Below are 23,791 nucleotides of genomic sequence, written 5' to 3' on the forward strand. Positions count from 1 at the left end.
GAATTGTAATGTACATATTTACCTAGCCCTCCACTTGTGCCTAGTCTGAAGAATTTTACATCAGTACATTTAGCATAATGCAATAACTTCAATACTTCATGAAACACAATTGATAATGATGGAATGCCCATGCCATGCTGTAAAATGTATTGTATTTAGTTAACAATTTGATTATAGATATATACATTTTGTTTAAAAATATATATACATTTGAAATTGATATTAACAAGAAATGTCGAACAACACATATGCCCCCCTTTCTAGCCCTTGACTCACATTATTGGTAATTTTGTTATAGAAACTTGCCATAAATGGGTACATGGAAGTGTTCAGTTATGGAAAAAGAAAAATAATGAAGACTTTGTTATAAAAAGTTTTCAAGATAATGAGCAGAAACCATTCTAAAATTTAAGGCCCCTGTGATCTTGACCTTTGAACTAGTGACCCAAAATCAATAGGGGTCATCTAATAGTTATGACCAATCAATATTAGAAATATGAAGACTTTGTGATAAATAGCTTGTAAGATAATGAGCGGAAACCAAACTAACATTCAAGGACCCTGTGACCTTGACCTTTGACCTTGTGACCCCAAAATCAATAAGGGTCACTTACTCGTTATAAACAATCATTATGTGAAATATGAAGACTTTGTGATCAATAGTTTTAAGATAAAAGTGTTAACAATTCTGACATTTAAAGGAACTCCACTGCGGTTTATAAGCCTAAAACATAACATTTCATTTTTTCACATAGATAAACTTGCGCACTTTAAACCGAAATATCAATAAAATATATAACTAAGAAATACACAAGAAATACATTGAAAACCATATCTTTGTGCTATTCTCAGGCGGATTTGAGTGAAAAGCGTTTAAACGCATTTCAATTTTGGGTCATTTTTCACTATTATAATAATTATTATGGTAAAATGGATATGAAAACCATATCTTTGTGCTATTCTCAGGCGGATTTGAGTGAAAAGCGTTTAAACGCTTTTCAATTTTGGGTCATTTTTCACTATTATAATAATTATTGTGGTAAAATGGAGCGAGGTATTGATCTGAAATTTTGCACATAAGTTATTAGTATAGATCTACATCAAATAGAGTAATAATCACAAAAAAATATTCCCAGTCCCGTCATGTCAAAAAACCTCAGTGGAGTCCCTTTATGGCCCCTGTGACCTTGACCTTTGAACTAGTGATCCCAAAAGCAATACAGGTCATCTACTGGTTATGACCAATCTATGTGAAATATGAAGACTTTGTGATAATTAGCTTTCAAGATAAAAAGCTGACACACTACCATTCATACCTGTGACCTTGACCTTTGACCTGGTGACCCCAAAATCAATAGGGGCCATCTTCTAGTTACAACCAATCAATATGTGAAATATGAAGACTTTGTGATAAATAGTAACCAAGATAACGAGCAGAAACCATTTTGACATTTAAGGCCCCTGTGACCCTGACCTTTGTACAGAATTTTATTAAAATTTCATATCTTACTTTGACAGTCAAGGTCATCTATAGATCAAGGTTGTATTTAATTATTCAACATTTTCTGTGTTGCCATTAGTGTTGCACTGTCCATGTACCAATGAAATTATAAAGTCATGGTAATTTAACAAAAATGTGACCTTGATGTTGCAGGTCAAACTTTAATAATGAAACAATGTGGTTTCATAAGTGTTCTTTTGTCCAAAGTATGACTAACAAGAGCGGGCGGGGTCAATGCTCAGCTTTTTTACTTTTTCTTAAAGCAAACAAGTAAATGGTTTGAATAATCTTTAAAAAGAAAATTAAAGAAAAAAAATGAGTCAAATCCGTATATGACAATTTAAAAAAAATTCAATACTTTGACCTTGATGGTCAAGGTCATTTAAAGCTCAAGGTCAAGGTCAGTTGAACCTTTTAGAATGCCTTGTCCAAAAGGTTGTTTTGTCCAAGTATGATATTTATTTCCAAGTTACAGCCAAAAATAGTGATGAGTGGAATTTAAATAATCTGACCTTCAAGGTAAGAGTCATACATGAGTCAAGGTCAAAGTTAGTTTGATATACATGAAGGTCTTGACCTAAAGATGTGGTATCTTAATATGAAGTTAATCCATTTATTAATAACAAATTTATAGCCAGATAAAGAGAAAAAAAACAGGAATTCATTAATTTGACCTTGACAGTCAACTTAAGATCAAGGTCACATCTAAATTATTTAATATGTTTGTTTAGTAGCAAGTCTTGTTTTATCCAAGTTTAAATCCGAACATACATAACAAAATAATGACAATTGAAAAAGTTCAAATTTTACCTTAACAGTCAAGGTCATTTAAAGGTTAAGGTAGGTTCAGCCTTAAAAGGTCTTGTGAAAAATGCTGTTTTGTCAGAGTATGAAGTTAATTACCAAGTTACAGTCAATTATAGCAAAAATCAATGAACATTCAATTATTTAACCTTCAAGGTCATACATGAGACAAGGTCAATGTAAGTTTAATATACATGAAGATTGTTCTGCTATGATATGATGTCAATCCATTCAATAACTAGAAGGGTTTTTGTCACAAAAACATAATTATGTCTCCCAAAACAATGTATGGTTCTGATCACTCCAGTGAATTTTGGTGGAAATCCCGCCAGCATTTTGACCTCTGATAGCCGGACAGGATTTTACTATATTTAGCTCTGGTAGCCATTTTGTGCAGCAAAGCAAAACATGCTGGCGATATGCACAAATAGGGATGGTAATGATCACTCGTGAAGTTTCATTGAAATCCAACCAGTAGCTTGACCTGTGAAAGCCGGACAAGATTTTTCTATTTATAGCTCTGAGTCGGCCATTTTGTGCAGCAAAGCAGGACATGCCATGATATGCACAACTAGGGATGGTACTGACAACTCCTGTAAAATTTGGCTGAAATCTGACCAGAAGTTTGACCTGTGAAGGCCGGACAAGATTTTTCTATTTTTGGCTTTGGCAGCCATTTTAAGCAGGAAAGCAGAACATGCCAGCAAAAAATGCACAACTAAAGATGATAATTATCACTCCTGTAAAGTTTGGTTGAAACCCCACCCGTAGGTTGACCTGTGAAGGTCTGACAAGATTTTTCTGTTTTTAGCTCTGGTGGCCATTTTATGCTGCTAAGCGGAACATACCAGTGATGTGCACAACTAGGAATGGTACTGATCACTCCTGTAAAGTTTGGTTGAAATCCTACCAGTAGTCTGACCTGTGAGCCGGACAAGATTTTTCTATTTTTAGCTCTGGTGGCCATTTTGTGCAGCGAAGCAGAACATGCCGGGGATGTGCACAACTAGGGATGGTACTGGTCACTCCTTTAAAGTTTGGTTGAAATCCAGCAATATTTTGACCTGTGAAGGCCTGACAAGCTTATTGCGGATGAAATGGACAGGAATTTTTAATTTTTAGCTCTGCCAGCTATTTTGTGCAGCGATGAAATCCCATAAGCAGTTTTACCTGTGAAAGCCGGAAAAAATTCTTCTACTCTTAGCTCTGGCGGCCATTTTATGCAGCGAAGCAAAACGTGCCTGTGGTAGCCTGACAAATGGACATCCGGCCAAAATGGAAAAAGGGGCAATTTCTTTTGTTTTATTCCTTTGTTTAATAGAGGGCCAATGGCCCCTTACTCTATTGTTACGGAATGAACTCTATAATACTCTTTTGTTCATTTATTGTTAGATGGCCTCCTAACCCTATTTGGTTGTGCGGACGGATGGATGGATGGAGGGACGGACGGACAGAAGATGAAGGCAAAAAAAATATGTTTTCAGACATAATAACAATGATATACTAGCCATTAGCTACAGCACCATGACTACAAAAATAGCTTGACTATTACAAAAATAGCTAGACTATTTTCTTGAACAGTCAAGCTTAAAATGAAAATCACATTAACCCTATATGTGGGTTAAACAACATGAGCATATTGTGAAAAATGACTGTTTTCATTAAAAAGCCTCCTGTTACAATTTAAAACTGCTATGAAACTATGAAAAAGACTTCAATACTGATGAAACTTGGCACAAATGTTGACTGGACCATAGCCTCTGTAACAGCATGCTCAATCTTTAATTTCCTGTTACCATGGCAACAGGGGATGTCTCAAAATTGCCAAAAATCACTATTTTGCATTGTTTTTTTCCATCAAAACTGATTTCAAAGTGCTGCAACTTCTCAGTGGATTGAGACAATTTAAAAAGGCTTTTCAGCATTGGTAACCTTACCTAACGATCGACCTCAGCCGAGGCCATTTTTGTCACATGTCCAAAAGTTTCTTGGCCATGAAGGGGGCTGCGGCCCCCCTTCAAACCCATGAAACAGAAGGGTGCACATCCACCTTCTGGCAACTCCTTGATGTACCTTTTTGATAGGAGGCGGCGCCAAAAAAGTTATCACTTTTCTATCAACATTTCTCAAATGAAAAAAAGTGTTTAGGGCCTAAATAGGCCATTTTTTTACTGTTTGAGGCCTCAAAAAGGGGGTGGGGGCGAAAAGCCGTCAAAACACATCTATATGAGGTAAAGGGGTAATGATTCATGTATAAGTCAGTTCAAGGACTTTTTATGTCACAGACTGATGCAGTTATTAACAAGAGCCATGTCAACATGGCCATCCCTTGCCGAATGTGTTTGCTCATTGGAAGAATGTATATGTAGTAGAGCAGAATAATTCAATTTTAAGAGGTCTTTTGGTAATGAAAACTGATGGCTGAAGTGATTACAGATTTAAAACCTATGTGAATACTGATGGCTGAAAATAACAAAGGGCAATTAACTGAAAACTAATGCAGGGTAGACTATCAGTTTTGTTTGCTGCACTCCTCCTTAATGAGATCTATCCACCTATGAAGTTTCAAGTTGATATCTCAAAGGCTTTTATAGTTATGCTCTGGACAAAAATTAAGCATGATAAATAACAAAGGGCAATAACTCAAATAATTATGCAGGGTAGAGTTATCATTCTTGTGTGCTGCACTCCTCCTCATTGAGACCTATCCACCTTTGAAGTTTCATGTTGACATCTCAAAGGCTTTTTAGTTATGCTCTGGACAAAAATTAAGCAATAAATATAACAAAGGGCAATAACTGAAAAATTATAATGGGAAGAGTTATCATTTTTGTGCACATCATTCCTCCTCAATAAGATCTATCCACCTATGAAGTTTCAAGTTTTGAGTTATGCTCCACTCAGGTGAAAAATTAAGTATAAAAAATAACAAAGGGCAATAACTCAAAAATTATGAAGGGTAGAGTTATCATTCTTGTGCACTGCACACCTCCTGAGTGAGATCTATCCACCTATGAAGTTTCATGTTGATATCTCATAAACTTTTTTGAGTTATGCTCTGGACAAAAATTAAGTTTGAAAAATAACAAAGGGCAATAACTGAAAAATTATGTAGGGTAGAGTTATCATTCTTGTGTGCTGCACTCCTCCTCAATGAGACCTATCCACCTATGAAGTTTCATGTTGATATCTCAAAGGTTTTTTAGTTATGCTCTGGACAAAAATTAAGTATGAAAAATAACAAAGGGCAATAACTCAAAAATTATAATGGGAAGAGTTATCATTTTTGTTTGCTGCACTCCTCCTCAATGAGATCTTTCCACCAATGAAGTTTCATGTTGACATCTCAAAGACCTTTGAGTTATGCTCCACTCAGAAGAAAAATTAATTATAAACAAGCAATAATCATAGTATTGCAAGCAATCCATAAGTCCCCTACCGGTAAGAGCCCAAGCAACATTCTGAAGGGCCATTGGCCATTCACTTATGTTTCTATTTTAAGTAAATTTGTTGAAAAAGTTCTTTAAAAGTGATAGCAGTGAACAGTTTTTATGTACAGACAGACAGACGGACTGAAGGACACTCTACAGTTATTTTTTAAACATCCCTGTTATCAAAATATAACATTTTTAAAAGCAAAATTTTAAAAAAAGGAGATAACGATGTCATACATGATGTGAGTGTATCAAAGAATAATTAGTAATGAAGGTATGAATATTGAATGTTTATTTTGAATTTGAAGTAAATGAAAGTTAAAAGAACGAATAGGAAAAATTAAAAGTTTAAGGAGGAGATAATTCTGGAAATATGGATGCTAGATTTATAAACCTTGTCATATTATTATGATGTTGGAGTTTGAAGAAAATCCTATCATGATTGAAGAAGTTGGAGTAAAAATTACCAATTTCTCAAAAAAAAGTCTAAGTTCAAAAGGGGCATATTTCTGGAAATAGTCTTGCTAGAGTATTGAACACTCACAAATGTTGAGTGATAAAAAGAAACATTTATATGAAGTTTGAAGTAGATACATTCAGAAAAAAAGAAGTTATTAAAAAAAACAATGTTTTTTTCATGAAAATTTTAAGTTCAAGGGAGGTAATTCTGATAAAGTTTGTGCTAGAGTTGTAGACTTTGTCACATATGATGTGGTTGATGACTAGCAACTTATATTTAAAGTTTGAAGAAAATACCTTAAGAAATAAAGAACTTATAGTGAAAAAACTTAAAAACTAGAATCAGAAATCTTGAAATTCAGTCTATTTGTTGCCCTAGCAACCAGAATTTTCAACACAGGAAGATAAGAAAAGGATGTGCATAATTTCCATACTGACATCTACCCATATGTCAAGTTTCATAAAAATATGTTCAGTAATTTTTGCGTTATCACTAGATCCAGGTTATGTGTAAAATTTGCCATATTTTCAGTCTATTTGTTGCCATAGCAACCAGAATTTTCAGCATAGGAAAAAAAGAAAAAGACGTGCATAATCTCCATACTGCCATCTATCCATATATCAAGTTTCATAAAAATATTTTCAGTACTTTTTGCGTTATCGCGGGATCCAGGTTATGTGTAAAATTTGCCATATTTTCAGTCTATTTGTTGCCATAGCAACCAGAATTTTCAACATAGGAAGTAAAGAAAAAGACGTGCATAATCTCCATACTGCCATCTATCCATATATCAAGTTTCATTAAAATATTTTCAGTACTTTTTGCGTTATCGCGGGATCCAGTTTTGTGGACGGACGGACTGACGGACGGACAGACGGACGGACAGACAGACGGACAGACGGACGGAGGGTAAACCTAAAGTCCCCTCCGGTAAACCGGTAGGGGACTAAAAATAACAAAGGGCAATAACTCAAAAAATATGAAGGGTAGAGTTATCATTCTTATGCATTGCACACCTCCTGAGTGAGATCTATCCACCTATGAAGTTTCATGTTGATATCTCATAAACTTTTTGAGTTATTCTCTGGACAAAAATTAAGTTTGAAAAATAACAACGGGCAATAACTGAAAAATTATGCAGGGTAGAGTTATCATTTTTGTGGGCTGCATTCCTCCTCAATTAGACCTATCCACCTATGAAGTTTCATGTTGATATCTCAAAAGCTTTTTAGTTATGCTCTGGACAAAAATTAAGCATGAAAAATAACAAAGGGCAACAACTCAAAAATTATAATGGAAAGAGTTATCATTCTTGTGTGCTGTACTCCTCCTCAATGAGATCTTTCCACCTATGTAGTTTCATGTTGACATCTCAAAGACTTTTTGAGTTATGCTCCACTCAGGTGAAAAATTAAGTATAAAAAATAACAAAGGGCAATAACTCAAAAATTATGAAGGGTAGAGTTATCATTCTTGTGCACTGCACACCTCCTGAGTGAGATCTATCCACCTATGAAGTTTCATGTTGATATCTTATTAACTTTTTGAGTTATGCTCTGGACAAAAATTAAGTTTGAAAAATAACAAAGGGCAATAATTGAAAAATTATGCAGGGTAGAGTTATCATTCTTGTGCACTGCACTCCTCAATATGATCTATCCGCCTATGAAATGTCAAGTTGATAACTCAAATACTTTTTGAGATATGCTCTGGACAAAAATGTCGGACGGAAGGACGGACGGACCGAAGGACGGACGGAGACTATTTCTATATCCCCCGCCGCCTTTCAGCGAGGGAAAATAAAGGAATAATAAGAAGTCTTTATCAACATATGTGTCATTAGGACAGAAATGCATCAAATTTGACAATTTTTCAGTTATCATTAATCAAACATATTATTGTTTTTGTAAATATATAAATGTATAAATAATACTGAACAAGATATTATTAAATAGAAACTATAGCTATTGCCATTGGGCAAGAACTGTTAAGCCATTGCTAAAAGTAATCCTTAGTTAAGAAGTCATGAATTGTATCCTAAATTAACATTTCATATAAATATATCTGTTAAGATTTACATTATAAACTAGGACTCCGCAAGTCTGATGTGTCGCCTTGTGAACAGTTTAACTGTCACTTAGGCATATTCTTCTTAAATATAGGTTATTTATAAACACCACTCTTATAATGTACATGTACTTTGAACTTTAGTGGCATTTGAACTGATTGTAACAATGTTACATCAGGATTGATGTAGCTTGAATAGCTTTTATTCACAGTGTAGAAGAATAAATTATAATATAATTAACAAATAATGTCTATCACCCTATGAAGTTTCAAGTCCATAGCTTTTATAGTTTAGGTGAAATGACTGGGACAAAAATAAAGTATTATTATCAACTAAGGGAAATAACTCTAAAATCATGAAGTACAGAGTGCCAGTTTTTTTGCACTGCACTTCTTCTCAATGAGATCTATCATCCTATGAAGGATTATATCCATAGCTTTTATAGTTTAGGAGAAATGGCCTGAACAAGAATGAAATATGAAAATTAGGCAAAAAGGGCAATAACTCAAAAAGTACCAGTTTTTAATATACACTGCACTTCATATCAATAAGATCTATCACCCTATGAAGTTTCAAGTCAAAAGCTTTTATAGTTTAGGAGAAATTGTCCAGACAAAAATAAAGTAAGAAAATTAACAAAGGGCAATAACTAAATAAATAAGAAGTGCAGAGTACCAGTTTTTATACACTGCACTTCTTGTCAATAAGATCTATCACCCTATGAAGTTTCAAGTCAAAAACTTTTATAGTTTAGGAGAAATGGCCCGGACAAAAATAAAGTCAGAAAATTAACAAAGGGCAATAACTCAAGAAGTGCAGAGTACTGTTTATGAAGTTTCAAGTCAATAGCTTTCATAGTTAAGGAAAAAAGTTTATAAATACTTACACTAACTGAGAGTACAGATGCAACCTTGTAGAGGACATATCTGTCTGAACCATGTGAGATGTTTGTTAGTGCCATACCTGCTGGAATCTTTACACCCAGTTCTTTCACCATAAACTCAGCAAACTTTTTCATTCTATTTGGTGATCCACCAAAACAAACAAACTGTGAAAAAAAATCACACAGACTGTCAAGTTTTGATGTAGCCAAATATATATATGAAATATTTTTTAAAGAAATACCAAAGAGGGACCTGATAGAACGAAATGGCTCGGATAAGGTTTACATGGACAAGATTTCATTATAAGTATTTAGGTCATTTCATAAATCAAAATTTTCCTGTGAGTTGACAAGGAAGCTTTAAGATTATTTCTATTTTTAGCTTCAGCAACCATCTTGGTAAAGGGTCAACTCGACCCTAAACTAACTCGGCATGGATCAACTCGATCCTTAACTAACTCCAAATGGGTCAACTCTTACACAGGTCAGCTCCACCTACTTTTAAAAACCTAACAACATACTGATTCAATCCAAAATTTCAAATTTGAAATTTAGTTCCAAATTTATTTCACAAACCATTTTTTCATTCTAAATTCAAAGCTCTTAAACTATTCAATGTTAACACAAACCATTTCTATACAAAGTTCAAGGCCCTGGAACTTTTCAGTGTTAACCTTTTGCAAATTGCATTTGTAGTTGAGATCATGATTAGATATTGTGAATTTTTAAATCTTTTCCAAGTTTAAGGGGGATAAATGTCCAAAAACATCTAACCATGACCAAATTACAACTTGACTTTTTTTTCTGGTAAAATACCAGCACATGCAACATACATCGGACATACATTCCTACAAAAGTTAAAGCAGAAACTAAAAATTCTCCTTTTTTTCTAAGTTCAAGAAGGATAACTCTGTCAAAAATCATTGGATCAAAGCCAAATTCGAACTTGACTTGAATTTTCCAGTTTAATACATGTACCTACACTTAAACAAACAGTGCGGAGACTGAATTTTTTTTTTTCAAAGTTCAAGAGGGATTACTTTGTCCAAAATCATCGGACCATGACCAAATTTGAAATTTACCTGCACATTCCTATGTTGGATGCATATGTCAAATTTGAGTTGAATGTGTACAACTGTTGGGGAGATAATGAACAGAAACTGAAAATTTCTTCAAGGGGCATTACTCTGTCAAAAATCATCAGACCATGACCAAATTTGAACTTGACCTGCATTTTCGTATGATATATCCATATGTCAAATTTGAGTTGAATGTGTCCAACTGTTGCCAAGATAATGAATGGAAACTGACGGAATGATGGGGTTACGCCATAAAAAAGATATGAAAGAAACATATCTTAGGTTCCTACAAATCGCTGACCTGTGCAGAGTTTGTATAGGGCCTATATGGCTTTGGTGCAAAGTTAGTTTTCGGTCATGTTAACCCCAATTTGCCATCTTGACTCAAGTATACAGCACTTTTTGTAAAAGCTAACCTAATGATCATTCCTGTGAAGTTTCACTCAGTGTTTGTGAAGTAAATATTATTAAAAGATTCTTATTTTTTGCCCTGCTGTGAAGCCATATTTTTTGGCAGATCAGAATCATTTGAGCAATTTTTACAGAGAACCACATCCAAGGATCATTTCTAAACAAGAATGTCAAACTACACATATACCCCCCTTTCTAGCCATTGACTCACATAATTGGTAATTTTATTACAGAAACTTGCCAAAAATGGGTACATGGAAGTGTTCAATTATGGAAAAATCAACGAAAACCATTTTGACATTTAAGGCCCCTGTGACCTTGACCTTTGACCTAGCAAACCCAAAATCAATAGGGGTCATCTTCCTGTGATGATTAATCACTATGTGAAATATGAAGACTTTGTGATACATACTTTTCAAGATAATCAGCGGAAACCATTTTGATATTTAAGGCCCCTGTGACCTTGACCTTTGACCTAGTGACCCCAAAATCAAAAGGGGTCATCTACTAGTGATGACCAATCTTTGTGTGAAATATGAAGACTTTGTGATACATACTTTTCAAGATAATCAGCGGAAATTATTTTGACATTTAAGGCCCCTGTGACCTTGACCTTTGACCTAGTGACCCAAAAATCAATAGGGGTCATCTACTTGTGATGACCAATCACTATGTGAAAAATGAAGACTTTGTGATACATACTTTTCAAGATAATCAGCGGAAACCATTTTGACATTTAAGGCCCCTGTGACCTTGACCTTTTACCTAGTGACCCCAAAATCAAAAGGTGTCATCTACTAGTGATGACCAATCTTTGTGTGAAATATGAAGACTTTGTGATACATACTTTTCACGATAATCAGCGGAAATTATTTTGACATTTAAGGTCCCTGTGACCTTGACCTTTGACCTAGTGACCCCAAAATCAATAGGGGTCATCTACTAGTTATAACCAATCACTATGTGAAAAATGAAGACTTTGTGATACATACTTTTCTTGATAATCAGCGGAAACCATTTTGACATTTAAGGTCCCTGTGACCTTGACCTTTGACCTAGTGACCCCAAAATCAATAGGGGTCATTTACTAGTTATAACCAATCACTATGTGAAATATGAAGACTTTGTGATACATACTTTTCAAGATAATCAGCGGAAACCATGTGGTCTACCGACGAACAGACAGACAGACAGACAGACAGACAGACCGACATTAGCAAAACAATATACCCCCTCTTCTTCGAAGGGGGGCATAATAAATTGTAGTTTCATCTCTATTGGGAAAGCTGCCTCCAGATGAGCCAAAACAAGAGGGCCATGATGGCCCTGAAATCGCTCACCTGTATATAGGCTCTAGGGGCGGGGCTAATTTTAACCCAGGGGCTTTTTTTAAACCAACTTGGTAGACACCCATTAGAAGATGTTTCATGATAAATTTGGGTTTTTTAACAGAAGATTTTTTAAGTTTTTACTATAGACATATAAGGAAAATCAGACCCCTGGGGTGTGGCCAATTTAACCCTTGAGGCTTTTATTTGAACAAATTTGGTAGACACTCACTAAAAGATGTTTCTTGCTTAAGATCTAAGCTCTAGCTCTATGGGTTATTTAAAAGAGAATTTTTGAAGTTTTTACTATAGACATTCATGTAAAATCGGTACCCCGAGGCGGGGTCAATTTTGATCCCAGGGCTTTTATTTGAACAAACTAGGTAGACACTCACCAGAAGATGTTTCAAGCTTAATATTTAAGCTCCAACACTTTGGGGTTTTTTTAAGGAGATTTTTTAAGTTTTTACTATATACATATAAGGAAAAGCAAGAATATTTTTTAAGTTTTTTCTTTCGGTTGCCAGTTCTGCATGGAATTAAATTCTGTGAACAAGTTGACCACCAAAGGAACATTCCTGTGAAGTTTGGATGAAATTGGCTTAGCGGTTTATGAGGTGATGTTGTTTAAAGTAATAGTTTATGGCAGAAAGCCGGACGAAAAGCGATCACAAAAGCTCACCATGTCACTTTGTGACAGGTGTGACAGGTGAGCTAACAAGAGCACCGCTAGGCGGAGCATTATATGCCCGAAAGTACTTTTTCTTTTAGTGAGGAAGACATGGGAATTAAATACAGTATTACCTCCTTCAAAAAGCAATCCTTTATAGCTGAAGAACATTCATGTATATATACAGTTGCTGTTTTCAAAGCACCACCATCAAGTTGTTATCTTGTAAGTAAAAATGCTACAATGGATGGACACCAAGACGTCAGGGGTATAAAGCTGTTAATCCTATAAAATTTTACAGCTGTAGTTCGATTAATACTTGAGTTATTGAGCAAAAACTGTTTCCAGTTTAAAGGTGATAGCAATCCCTTGATCTTTGACCTTGTGACCCCAAAATCAATAGGGGTCTTCTACCCAATATGAACAATCATCCTATGAAGTTTGAATACTGTGGGCCAAATGGAACTTAAGTTATGCTCCAGAAACCATTTTCAGTATTAAGCTTAAAGTGACCTTGACCTTTGACCTTGTGACCCCATAATCAATAGGGGTCTTCTACCCAATATGGACAATCATCCTATGAAGTTTGAATACTGTGGGTCAAATGGAACTTAAGTTATGCTTCGGAAACCATTTTACGTATTTAGCTAATAGTGACCTTGACCTTTAACCTTGTGACCCTAAAATTAATAGGGGTCTTCTACCCAATATGGACAATCATCCTATGAAGTTTGAATACTATGGGCCAAATGGAACTTAAGTTATGCTCTGGAAACCATTTTCAGTATTAAGCTAATAGTGACCTTGACCTTTGACCTTGTGACCCCTAAATCAATAGTGGTCTTTTACCCAATATGGACAATCATCCTATGAAGTTTGAATACTGTGGGCCAAATGGAACTTAAGTTATGCTCCAGAAACCATTTTCAGTATTAAGCTAATAGTGACCTTGACCTTTGACCTTGTGACCCCTAAATCGTTAGGGGTCTTTGACCCAATATGGGCAATCATCCTATGAAGTTTGAATACTGTGGGCCAAATGGAACTTAAGTTATGGTCCGGAAACCATTTTCAGTATTAAGCTAATAGTGACCTTGACCTTTGATCTTGTGACCCCAAAATCAATAGGGGTCTTCTACTTAATATGGACAATCATCCAATGAAGTTTGAATACTGTGAATCAAATGGAACTTAAGTTATGCTCCGGAAACCATTTTCAGTATTTAGCTAATAGTGACCTTGACCTTTGACCTTGTGACCCAAAAATCAATAGGGGTCTTCTATCCAATATGGGCAATCATCCTATGAAGTTTGAATACTGTGGGCCAAATGGAACTTAAGTTATGCTCCGGAAACCATTTTCAGTATTTAGCTAATAGTGACCTTGACCTTTGACCTTGTGACCCCAAAATCAATAGGGGTCTTTGACCCAATATGGGCAATCATCCTATGAAGTTTGAATACTGTGGGCCAAATGGAACTTAAGTTATGCTCCGGAAACCAAATTGCTAACGGACGGTTGGACAGACGGACGCCAGGGGGTATAACATAATATGCCCGAAATTCTTTCGGGCAGCCGAAATTCTTTCGGGCATATAAAAACAATATAATAATTAAATAAATAAATTATATAATAATTTAAAAAACCCTAAGAACTAGAGCTAAGATATTTAGCATGAAACATCTTCTAATGGGTGTATACCAAGTTTGTTCAAATAAAGAGCCCTTGGGTTAAAATTGGCCCTGCCCCGGGGACATTGATTTTCCTTATATGTGTAGAGTGAAAACTTAAAAAATCTTCTTTAAAAAAACCCCAAAGAGCTAGCGTTTAGATACTAAGATACTCTAGTGAGTGTCTACCAAGTTATGAGATCAATATTGGCCCCGTTTGGGGGCAGTGGGTCATTGTTTTCCCTATATGTGTATAGTAAAACTTAAAAAATCTTCTTTTGAAAACCCCAAAGAGCTAGAGCTTAGATACTTATCATGAAACATCTTCTAATGGGTGTCTACCAAGTTTGTTCAAATAAAAGCCCCTGGGTTAAAATTGGCCTTGGCCGCAGTGGCCTATATTACAGGTGAGTGATATCAGGGCCATCATGGCCCTCTTGTTCAATATATATTCAGTATCAAAAGTTGTCTGCCATGGAAATCCTAAACAAGCGTCACTTCAATATATTTCCCTGATTTTTTCGTCACCTTTGTCTTAACTGTATATATAATATTCATTCTTGTAAAGTCAACATTTTTGAGCCCCTATAACTTGTTAAAAAAACTTTTCCATTTTTCCAGCTCTTTTTATTTGACAGCAAGTGTATACTTAAACAAAAGAGCCAAGATGGCCCTAGATCACTCACCTGACCAATCGAACTCATCCAAGCAATTACTTAGACAAGCATCCTAACCAAGTTTGACGACAATAGAGTAAACAAGATTGCATTTGTGAACAAGAACTGTCGGAGGACAGTAACGCTCGACTATTCTAAAAGTTGTCACAAGGGTGTTTCATTGAGTATAACAATGCTTACCTGTATAAATACATAAAATTGTTCGAATTGGTACAAACCCTTCAGTAGTTATGGAGATGCCAGCTTACAAGCAAAAATTTACATAGAATTTCTAAGTAGAAAAAGGGGCATAATTATGCAAAAAAGCAAATCAGAGTTATGGGACTTGTGCCATTCATCTTAGATATTCACAGAGAACAAGTGTGTGAAGTTAATTCCCTTCAGTAGTTATGGTGATACCAGCTTACACGCAAAAACTTAACCAAGAATTTCTAAGTCGAAAAAGGGGCATAATTATGTAAAAAAGCAAATCAGAGTTATGGGACTTGTGCCAATCATCTTAGATAATCACAGAGAACAAGTGTGTGAAGTTTCAATCCATTCCCTTCAGTACTTATGGAGATACCAGCTTACATGCAAAAACTTAACCAAGAATTTCTAAGTCAAAAAGGGGCATAATTATGTAAAAAAGCAAATCAGAGTTATGGGACTTGTGCCAATCATCATAGATAATCACAGAGAACAAGTGTGTGAAGTTTCAATCCATTCCCTTCAGTACTTATGGAGATACCAGCTTACATGCAAAAACTTAACCACAGGGACGCCAATGCCGACAAATGGGTGACTGCATTAGCTCGATTATTCTGCGAATAGTCGAGCTAAAAATGGGTCAAAGACAGAAAAGGCCGGGTTGCATATGTATACAAAATATCATGAGGCTGTGAATTGTTACTTAAATTTTCTACCACTGACCATTGATGTTGAAAATTTAACTAAGTCAGTAAACCAGAAATGGATGAGCAACAGACCTGAAATGGAATCACACTATATGGGACCATATGTCAATGCTGTGAACCACATATCAAGAGGCTGTTGTAAGTAGTTGCTGAGAAAACTGTTACGAAAATTTCCTACCATTGACCATTTATGTCGAAAAGTTAACCAAGTCGGCAAACAGAAAGTGGATAAGCTACAGACATGAAATCAAATCCAACGGTATGGGACCATGTGTTTAAAGCTGTATACCAAATGCCAAATATCAAGAGGCACAGTGATAAGTAGCTGCTGAGAAAACTGCTATGAAAATTTCCTACCATTGACCATTAATGTCGAAAATTTAACTAAGTCGGCAAACAGGAAGTGGATGAGCAACAGACCTGAAATGAAATCCCACAGTATGGGACCACGTGTTAATGCTGTATACTAAATATCAAAAGGCTGTGATAAGTAGTTGCTGAGAAAACTGTTACGAAAATTTCCTACCATTGACCATTAGTAATGTCGAAAATTTAACTAAGTCGGCAAACAGGAAGTGGATAAGAGACAGACCTGAAATTGAATCCCACATTATGAGACCACATGTCAATGCTGTATGCTAAATATCAAGAGGCTGTGATAAGTAGCTGCTGAGAAAACTGGGTGACTGCATTAGCTCGATTATTCTGCGAATAGTCGAGCTAAAAATGGGTCAAAGACAGAAAAGGCCGGGTTGCATATGTATACAAAATATCATGAGGCTGTGAATTGTTACTTAAATTTTCTACCATTGACCATTAATGTCGAAAATTTAACTAAGTCGGCAAACAGGAAGTGGATGAGCGACAGACCTGAAATCAAATCCCACATTATGGGACCACATGTTAATGCTGTATTACGGTATAGGACCATGTGTTAATGCTGTATACCAAATATCAAAAGGCTGTGATAAGAAGTGATGGAAATCGGATGAAATTTGTCCCAATCGATCATCAGTTCAGTCGGATGGGTCATAATCGATAACTTTTCGAATAAAGTCACGTTAAAAAGAAATAGGGAAGTAACATTTTTTCCCCGAGGCATTTGATTATATCCAGTAACATGAACTTCATTTAGCACTTTTCAACACAGTTTTTACCTTATATAGTCATATTTTTACGAAATAGATTTTATTTTTCAATGGATGTCAAATAATAACATTCATATCACATTATATTACTATTGTTTACATAACTTATTGATCCTGTTTAACTCCAAATTGTCTCTGAGTGATTTTTCGCGATTGGCGAGGTGTTCCTAAAAGAAAATTACGGTCAGAATAAATTCCCTTTGATACTTTTAACATTTTCGACGACGCGAAATTTTTGTGAATCGATTATTGTCGCTTTACATAACAGTAACTGATTATCGGCGACTTGCGACAATCGAACATCACTAGTGATAAGTAGTTGCTGAGAAAACTGTTACGAAAATTTTCTACCATTGACCATTAATGTTGAAAATTTAACTAAGTCGGCAAACAGGAAGTGGATGAGAGACAGACCTGAAATTGAATCCCACATTATTGGACCACATGTTAATGCTGTATGCCACATATCAAGAGGCTGTGATAAGTAGCTGCTGAGAAAACTGTTACAAAAGTTTTTTCCCCGCCCATCCGCCCGATCGCCCGCCGCCCAACATTCACTATACTATAACCCGGGTTTGCACCTGTGCAATCCGGCCAAAAATGTTTTGCCACTGCATTAATACAACACAAAGTAATGTAGGAACAGAATTTTTTTGTTTCTATACAATTGAAGATTGCCATAATGCATAGATCACTGACCTATCTAATTCTTATTATCAGATTAGTGGTTAAATCTATTGTTATTAAAAAAAAACGATCAGAGTAGGAATCTATCAATGCAGATGAGTCTAGTGAATTTGGTAGTGAAGGTCATATTTCACATGGCCTAAATTCCATGACTGTACATCAAAGGACAACACAATAAGATACTTTGTCAAAATCTAGGCCAGCTGATATCAAAGTTCACTTTACATCTTAATCTGTGCACATGGTTCAAATTTCATAGCTGCACATCAAAGGACCAGAAAGTAGGTCACATCATCAAAATCTAGGTCACCTTATATCAAAGTTCAATTTTACAACTAAAATGTGCACATAGTCCAAATTTCATGGCTGTACATCAAAGGACAAGAAAGTAGGTCACTGTCTCCTTGGGCAAGGCTTAATTTTGACCCAAGGTATTAATTCAAACAATCTTGATACAGGTCCACCAAACAACATTTAATGTCAAATATCTAAGCTGTAGCTTTCTCCAATTCAGAAAACATTTGTTTTAGTTTCTGTTTTTACTATGTGTACATAATGAAAATCAATGCCCCCGGGCAGGGCCAATTTTGACACCAGGGGCACCAGGGGCAAAATTTGAACAACTTCGGTAGAGAAACTTTAGATGATATTATAAAGCAAACATCAAAGCCCTAAGCCTTGTACATTCAGACAAGAAGATATTTTAATTTTTACTATGTGTATAGAGTGAAAATCAATGACCACAAGGCGGGGCCGATTTTGACCCCAGGGCTATAATTTGAACAATCTTGGTAGAGGTTCACTACACAAAGTCTCATGCCAAATATCTAACCTCTAGCCTTTGTCAATTTAGAGAAGAAGATTTTTCAAGTTTTTACTATATACATATAAGGAAAACTATCGCTTCTGGGGCAGGTCAATTTTAACACTAAGGGCATAATTTAAACAACTTTGGTAGAGGACCCATAGAAGATATTTTATAATACTGCACGTTTGTAATGTCGCTTTTCATTGGATAATCGTGACGTTTATATAGTTTTATATACACGGCTGTTGTCGATTCATGAAAAAATCTTACTTTTTTCTCTAAAAAATGATGTTTGCTGTATTATAAATTCGTTATAAAGATTGTTGATAAGTTATATTGCCATATATAAACGGCTGTTTGCAATATAACCCTCGCTTAAAAGCTCGGGTTATATTTACAAACAGCCGTTTATATAGGGCCATATAACCTGTCAACAATCTTTATAACTAATAATATATAAAATATCAAAACACTAAGCCTTGTACCTTCAGACAAGAAGATTTTTAATTTTTTACTATATGACATAGTGACTGAAAATCAATGACCCCCAGGGTGGGGCCAATTTTGACCCCAGGGCCATCATTTGAACAATCAAGCTAGAGGTTCATTACACAATGTTTCATGCAAAATATCTAACCTCTAGCCTTTGTCAATTTAGAGAAGATGATTTTTTAAAGTTTTTACTATATACATACATGTATAAGGAAAAATACTATATAGATATTACTTGACAAAATTTGAACATGGTTTAAGCGTCAAGGCTGTGATAAGCCTAGAAGAACAGCATTTATATATAAAGATAGAGCTTTTGAGAATGAAAACAGGAAAGGTTATCCATGAACAGTTATGTGAAGCTTGCGGTGAATCTGCTGTTTCATTTAATACAGTTTGTTTCATTTAATACAGTTTAAAGATGGATTAAGCGATTTTCAGATGGAAAATTTTATGTTTCTGACGACCCCTGTAGCGGACGGCCAGTTGAGGTTACAGACAAGTTCCATGTTGAAAAAGTTAGGGACCTAATGAATAGAGGTCGGCAATTAACATGCAAGGAGTTAGCTGAAAGTCTTGGTATTTCTGGGTCAATTCATACAATTCTGACACGTCATTTGCGAATGCGCCAAGTTTTTGCAAGATGGTTGCCACATCACCTCACGCGGGACCAAATTACAGACCGGTTAGTGATTGCAGAAAATCACTAAAAAAGATATGAAAATGAAGGTGAACAGTATTTAAACCTCATGGTGGCAGTAGATCAGGCATGGCTTCATAGCTATTAACCCGAATCAAAGTCACAGTCTGCCAATTGGCACACTCCAGGGTCCCTAAGGCCTGCAAAATTTCGACAAAAGCAATGGAACCTGAGACAGCTCGCAATTATAGTCTATGATAATGGCGGTGTATTGGTGACAGATTATGTTCATCTTTGCGACAAAATTTGACACTAGGGACAAATTTGAACAACTTTGGTAGAGGACCTAAAATGATATCATAAACCAAATATGAAAGCTCTGGGCATTGTACTTTCAGACAAAAAATTTTTAATTTGCATTTTTGAAACTTTTTCTGGCCTCATGACCTACTCATGCAACAGACCAGAACCATTTAAACAACTTTGCAAGATGACCACCCAAGGACCATTCCTGTAATGTTTGGTTTCTGTGCAGTCATTGGTTTCAGAGGAGATGTTGTTTAAAGTTGTTCATGACGCACGACAATGCACAATGGATGATGGGGGACGTTGTGCTCAAGTGAGCTAAAAAAACAAACTGACAAAGTCTGGTTGCATTGTGTAACACTAAAATATTATGTTTTATATGAAACAAGAAGGTCATATTGTACAGGCTTATTACAAACATACCTTAACATCTGAAAACATGACAGGCAGGTCATTGGCTTTGTTACTGAGATCTAGATGATATAGAACATCTTCTGATAGGTGCTCAAGATGAGGGTTTCTTACTGTCACTGGACCATCTCTGTTATTTATATAAAGCATGACATCTTTACTAATAGAACAACAAAATCAGTTTCAGTGCAACACTCACAGGGCAACATTCATTAAAGAAAATATAAGAGAAAATAAACTATTAGTCATGTTTTATTACAAAACTAAATGAATACATAAATATCAGGATATCTTTCACAGGTGTACTAGAATGCATATATGACAGAAACATACCCAGTTCTTAAATAAGTTTTTTCTGGCATAAATTATAACAAGAGCCATGTCAACATGGCCATCCCCCACCAAATGTGTTTGCTCATTGGAAGAATGTATATGTAGTAGAGCAGAATAATTCCATTTTAAGAGGTCTTTTGATAATGAAAACTGATGGCTATAGTGATTACAGATTTGAAACCTATGTGAATACTGATGGCTGAAAATAACAAAAAAATAATGCAGGGTAGGTTATCATTCTTGTGTGCTGCATCCCTCCTCAGTAAAATCTATCCACCTATGAAGTTTCAAGTTGATACCTCAAATACTTTTTGAGAAAAAAATTGAATTGAAAAATTAAGTATGAAAAATAACAAAGGGCAATAACTCAAAAATTATAAAAGGTAGAGTTATCATTCTTGTGCACTGCACACCTCCTGAGTTAGATCTATGCACCTATGAAGTTTCAAAATGATATCTCAAAGACCTTTTGAGTTATGCTCTGGACAAAAATTAATTTTGAAAAATAAAAAAAGGGCAATAACTAAACAATTATGCAGGGTAGAGTTATCATTCTTGTGCACTGCACTCTTCCTCAATGAGATCCATCCACCTATGAAGTTTCAAGTTGATACCTCAAATACTTTTTGAGATAAGCTCCGGACAAAATAGTATGAAAAAGAACAAAGGGCAATAACTCAAAAATTGTACAGGGAACAGTTATCATTCTTGTGCACAGCATTCCTCCTCAATAAAATCTATCCACCTATGACATTTCATGTTGATATCTCAAAGGCCTTTTGAGTTATGCTCTGGACAAAAATCAATTTTGAAAAATAACAAAGGGCAATAACTCAAAAATTATGCAGGGTAGAGTTATCATTCTTGTGCACTGCACTCCTACTCAATGAGGTCTATCTACCTATGAAGTTTCAAGTTGATAACTCAAATACTTTTAGAGATAGGCTTTAAAAAAATCACTCGAGGAAAAATCTGGTTGTATACTGATTATTATACCTTTTTTGTCTATTTAATACGAGTATGCATGAATTCAGCATTTACGTATTTACCTTTCTTTTGTCTACTGAATCTCTACTAATGGCATGTGCATACATGTATATCTATATCCCTAGCAACACTACATGTATATCTATATCCCTAGCAACACAAATTCAACTTTCATTCAATTCACTAGACCAAACAAGAGGGCCATGATGGCCCTGAAGTCGCTCACCTGTATATAGGCCCACAGAGCGAGGCCAGTTTAAACCCCAGGACTTTTATTTGAACAATATTGGTAAACACCCATTAGAAGATGTTTCATGCTAAACATCTAAGGTCTAGCTCGTTGAGTTTTTAAAAAAAAAGATTTTTTAAGTTTTTACTATACACATATAGTTAAAAGCAATGACATCCCTAGGGCGGGGCCAGTTTTGACCCCAGGGCTTTTATTTGAACAAACTTTGAAGACACTCACTAGAAAGTGTTTCATGCTTAATATCTAAACTCTAGCTATTTGTTTTTATTCAAAGAAGATTTTTAAGTTTTTGCTATACACATATAAGGAAAATTAATGTCCCCCGGGGCAGGGCCAATTTTGACCCTAGTGGCAGATGTGTCATGCTTAATATCTAAACTCTAGCTATTTGGGTTTTTTCAAAGAAGATTTTTTTAAAAAGCTTTTGCAATACACATATAAGGAAAATCAATGACCCCCGGGACAGGGCCAATTTTAACCCCAGGGATCTTATTTGAACAAATTTGGTAGACACCCATTAGAACATCTTTCATGCTAAGTATCTTAGCTCTAGCTCTTTGGGTTCTCTAAAAGAAGTTTTTTTAAGTTTTTACTATATGCATATAGGGAAAATCAATGACCCCCTGGGACGGGGCCAATTTTGACCCCAGGGCTTTTATTTGAACAAACTTGATAGACACTCATTAGAAGATGTTTCATGCTAAATATCTTAGCTCTAGCTCTTTGGGTTCTTTAAAAGAAGATTTTATAAGTTTTTACTATATGCATATAGGGAAAATCAATGACCCCCTGGGGCCGGGCCAATTTTAACCCCAGGGCTCTTATTTGAACAAACTTGGTAGACATCCATTAGAAGATGTTTCATGCTAAATATCTTAGCTCTAGCTCTTTGGGTTCTTTAAAAGAAGATTTTTTAAGTTTTTACTATATGCAAATAGGGAAAATCAATGACCCCCTGGGGCGGGGCCAATTTTGACCCCAGGGCTTTATTTGAACAAACTTGATAGATACTCACTAGAAGATGTTTCATGCCAAATATCTAAGCTCTACCTCTTTGGGTTTTTTAAAAGAAGACATTTTAAGTTTTTTCTATCGGTTGCCATGGCAACCAGAGTTCTGCATGGAATTCTTTGAACAATTTTTAAAGGTGACCACCAAAGGAACATTCCTGTGAAGTTTGGATGAAATTGGCTCAGCGGTTTATGAGGAAATGTCATTTAAAGTAAAAGTTTACGGACGACGGACGGACGCCGGACGAAAAGCGATCACAAAAGCTCACCCTGTCACTTTGTGACAGGTGAGCTAACAAAAAAATTTAACGTACAATACAACATGTTACCTTGGAGTTATGCGGCCACTGATGTCTTTTTCATCACCTGGTTCCATGAATCTTGGAAAGTCTGACATTGTTAAATACTGTAAACTGTAGGAAAAAAAATATTGGTTATCAATTAAACAGTTTTACCTCAAATAAATATGGTTTCCTTCATGCATACACTATTGAGTACTAATTTCTACCAACAAAATACAGTAGTAGCAGTGTAACATTTTATAATTTCATTTTCATGCTATATGAATGAAGATAATTATGCCATGGAAAAATTGTAACAATTAATTTCTATGTACAGTCGACTCTCGTTATCTCGAAGTCATCGGGACCGTCCAAAAAATATTGAGATAACGAAATGTCGAGATAAACATATTAGGGTTTGAATAAGGCAGAAACTGATTTTTACAAAAGACATGTGCATACCTTATGTCAAATAAACTATGATATCCCCATGTCTTGTTTTCATAGGCCTAGTAAATAACAAAGTAACATTAGCGGATGTTTACCAGCGGAAATA

General features: G+C 35.4%; 1 protein-coding gene across 2 annotated transcripts in view; it reads right to left on the minus strand.

The window, feature by feature from the left end:
- Positions 1–23,791, minus strand: part of LOC132745161 (uridine phosphorylase 2-like) — a 73,215-nt gene that overhangs the window by 30,707 nt on the left and 18,717 nt on the right. For both annotated transcript variants that reach the window (XM_060733987.1, XM_060733986.1), the window contains exons 2-5: positions 23,284–23,367; positions 20,387–20,504; positions 9,154–9,315; positions 23–137 (exon numbers count right to left, since the gene is read on the minus strand). In XM_060733987.1, the coding sequence (XP_060589970.1) occupies positions 23–137; positions 9,154–9,315; positions 20,387–20,504; positions 23,284–23,351 (463 nt within the window). In that variant the 5' untranslated portion in view covers positions 23,352–23,367. The remainder of the gene's footprint in view (positions 1–22; positions 138–9,153; positions 9,316–20,386; positions 20,505–23,283; positions 23,368–23,791) is intronic.

The sequence above is a fragment of the Ruditapes philippinarum genome, unplaced genomic scaffold, assembly GCF_026571515.1.
Source record: "Ruditapes philippinarum isolate M1 unplaced genomic scaffold, ASM2657151v2 ctg323_1_1_1_1, whole genome shotgun sequence".
Taxonomy (NCBI): Eukaryota; Metazoa; Mollusca; class Bivalvia; order Venerida; family Veneridae; genus Ruditapes; species Ruditapes philippinarum.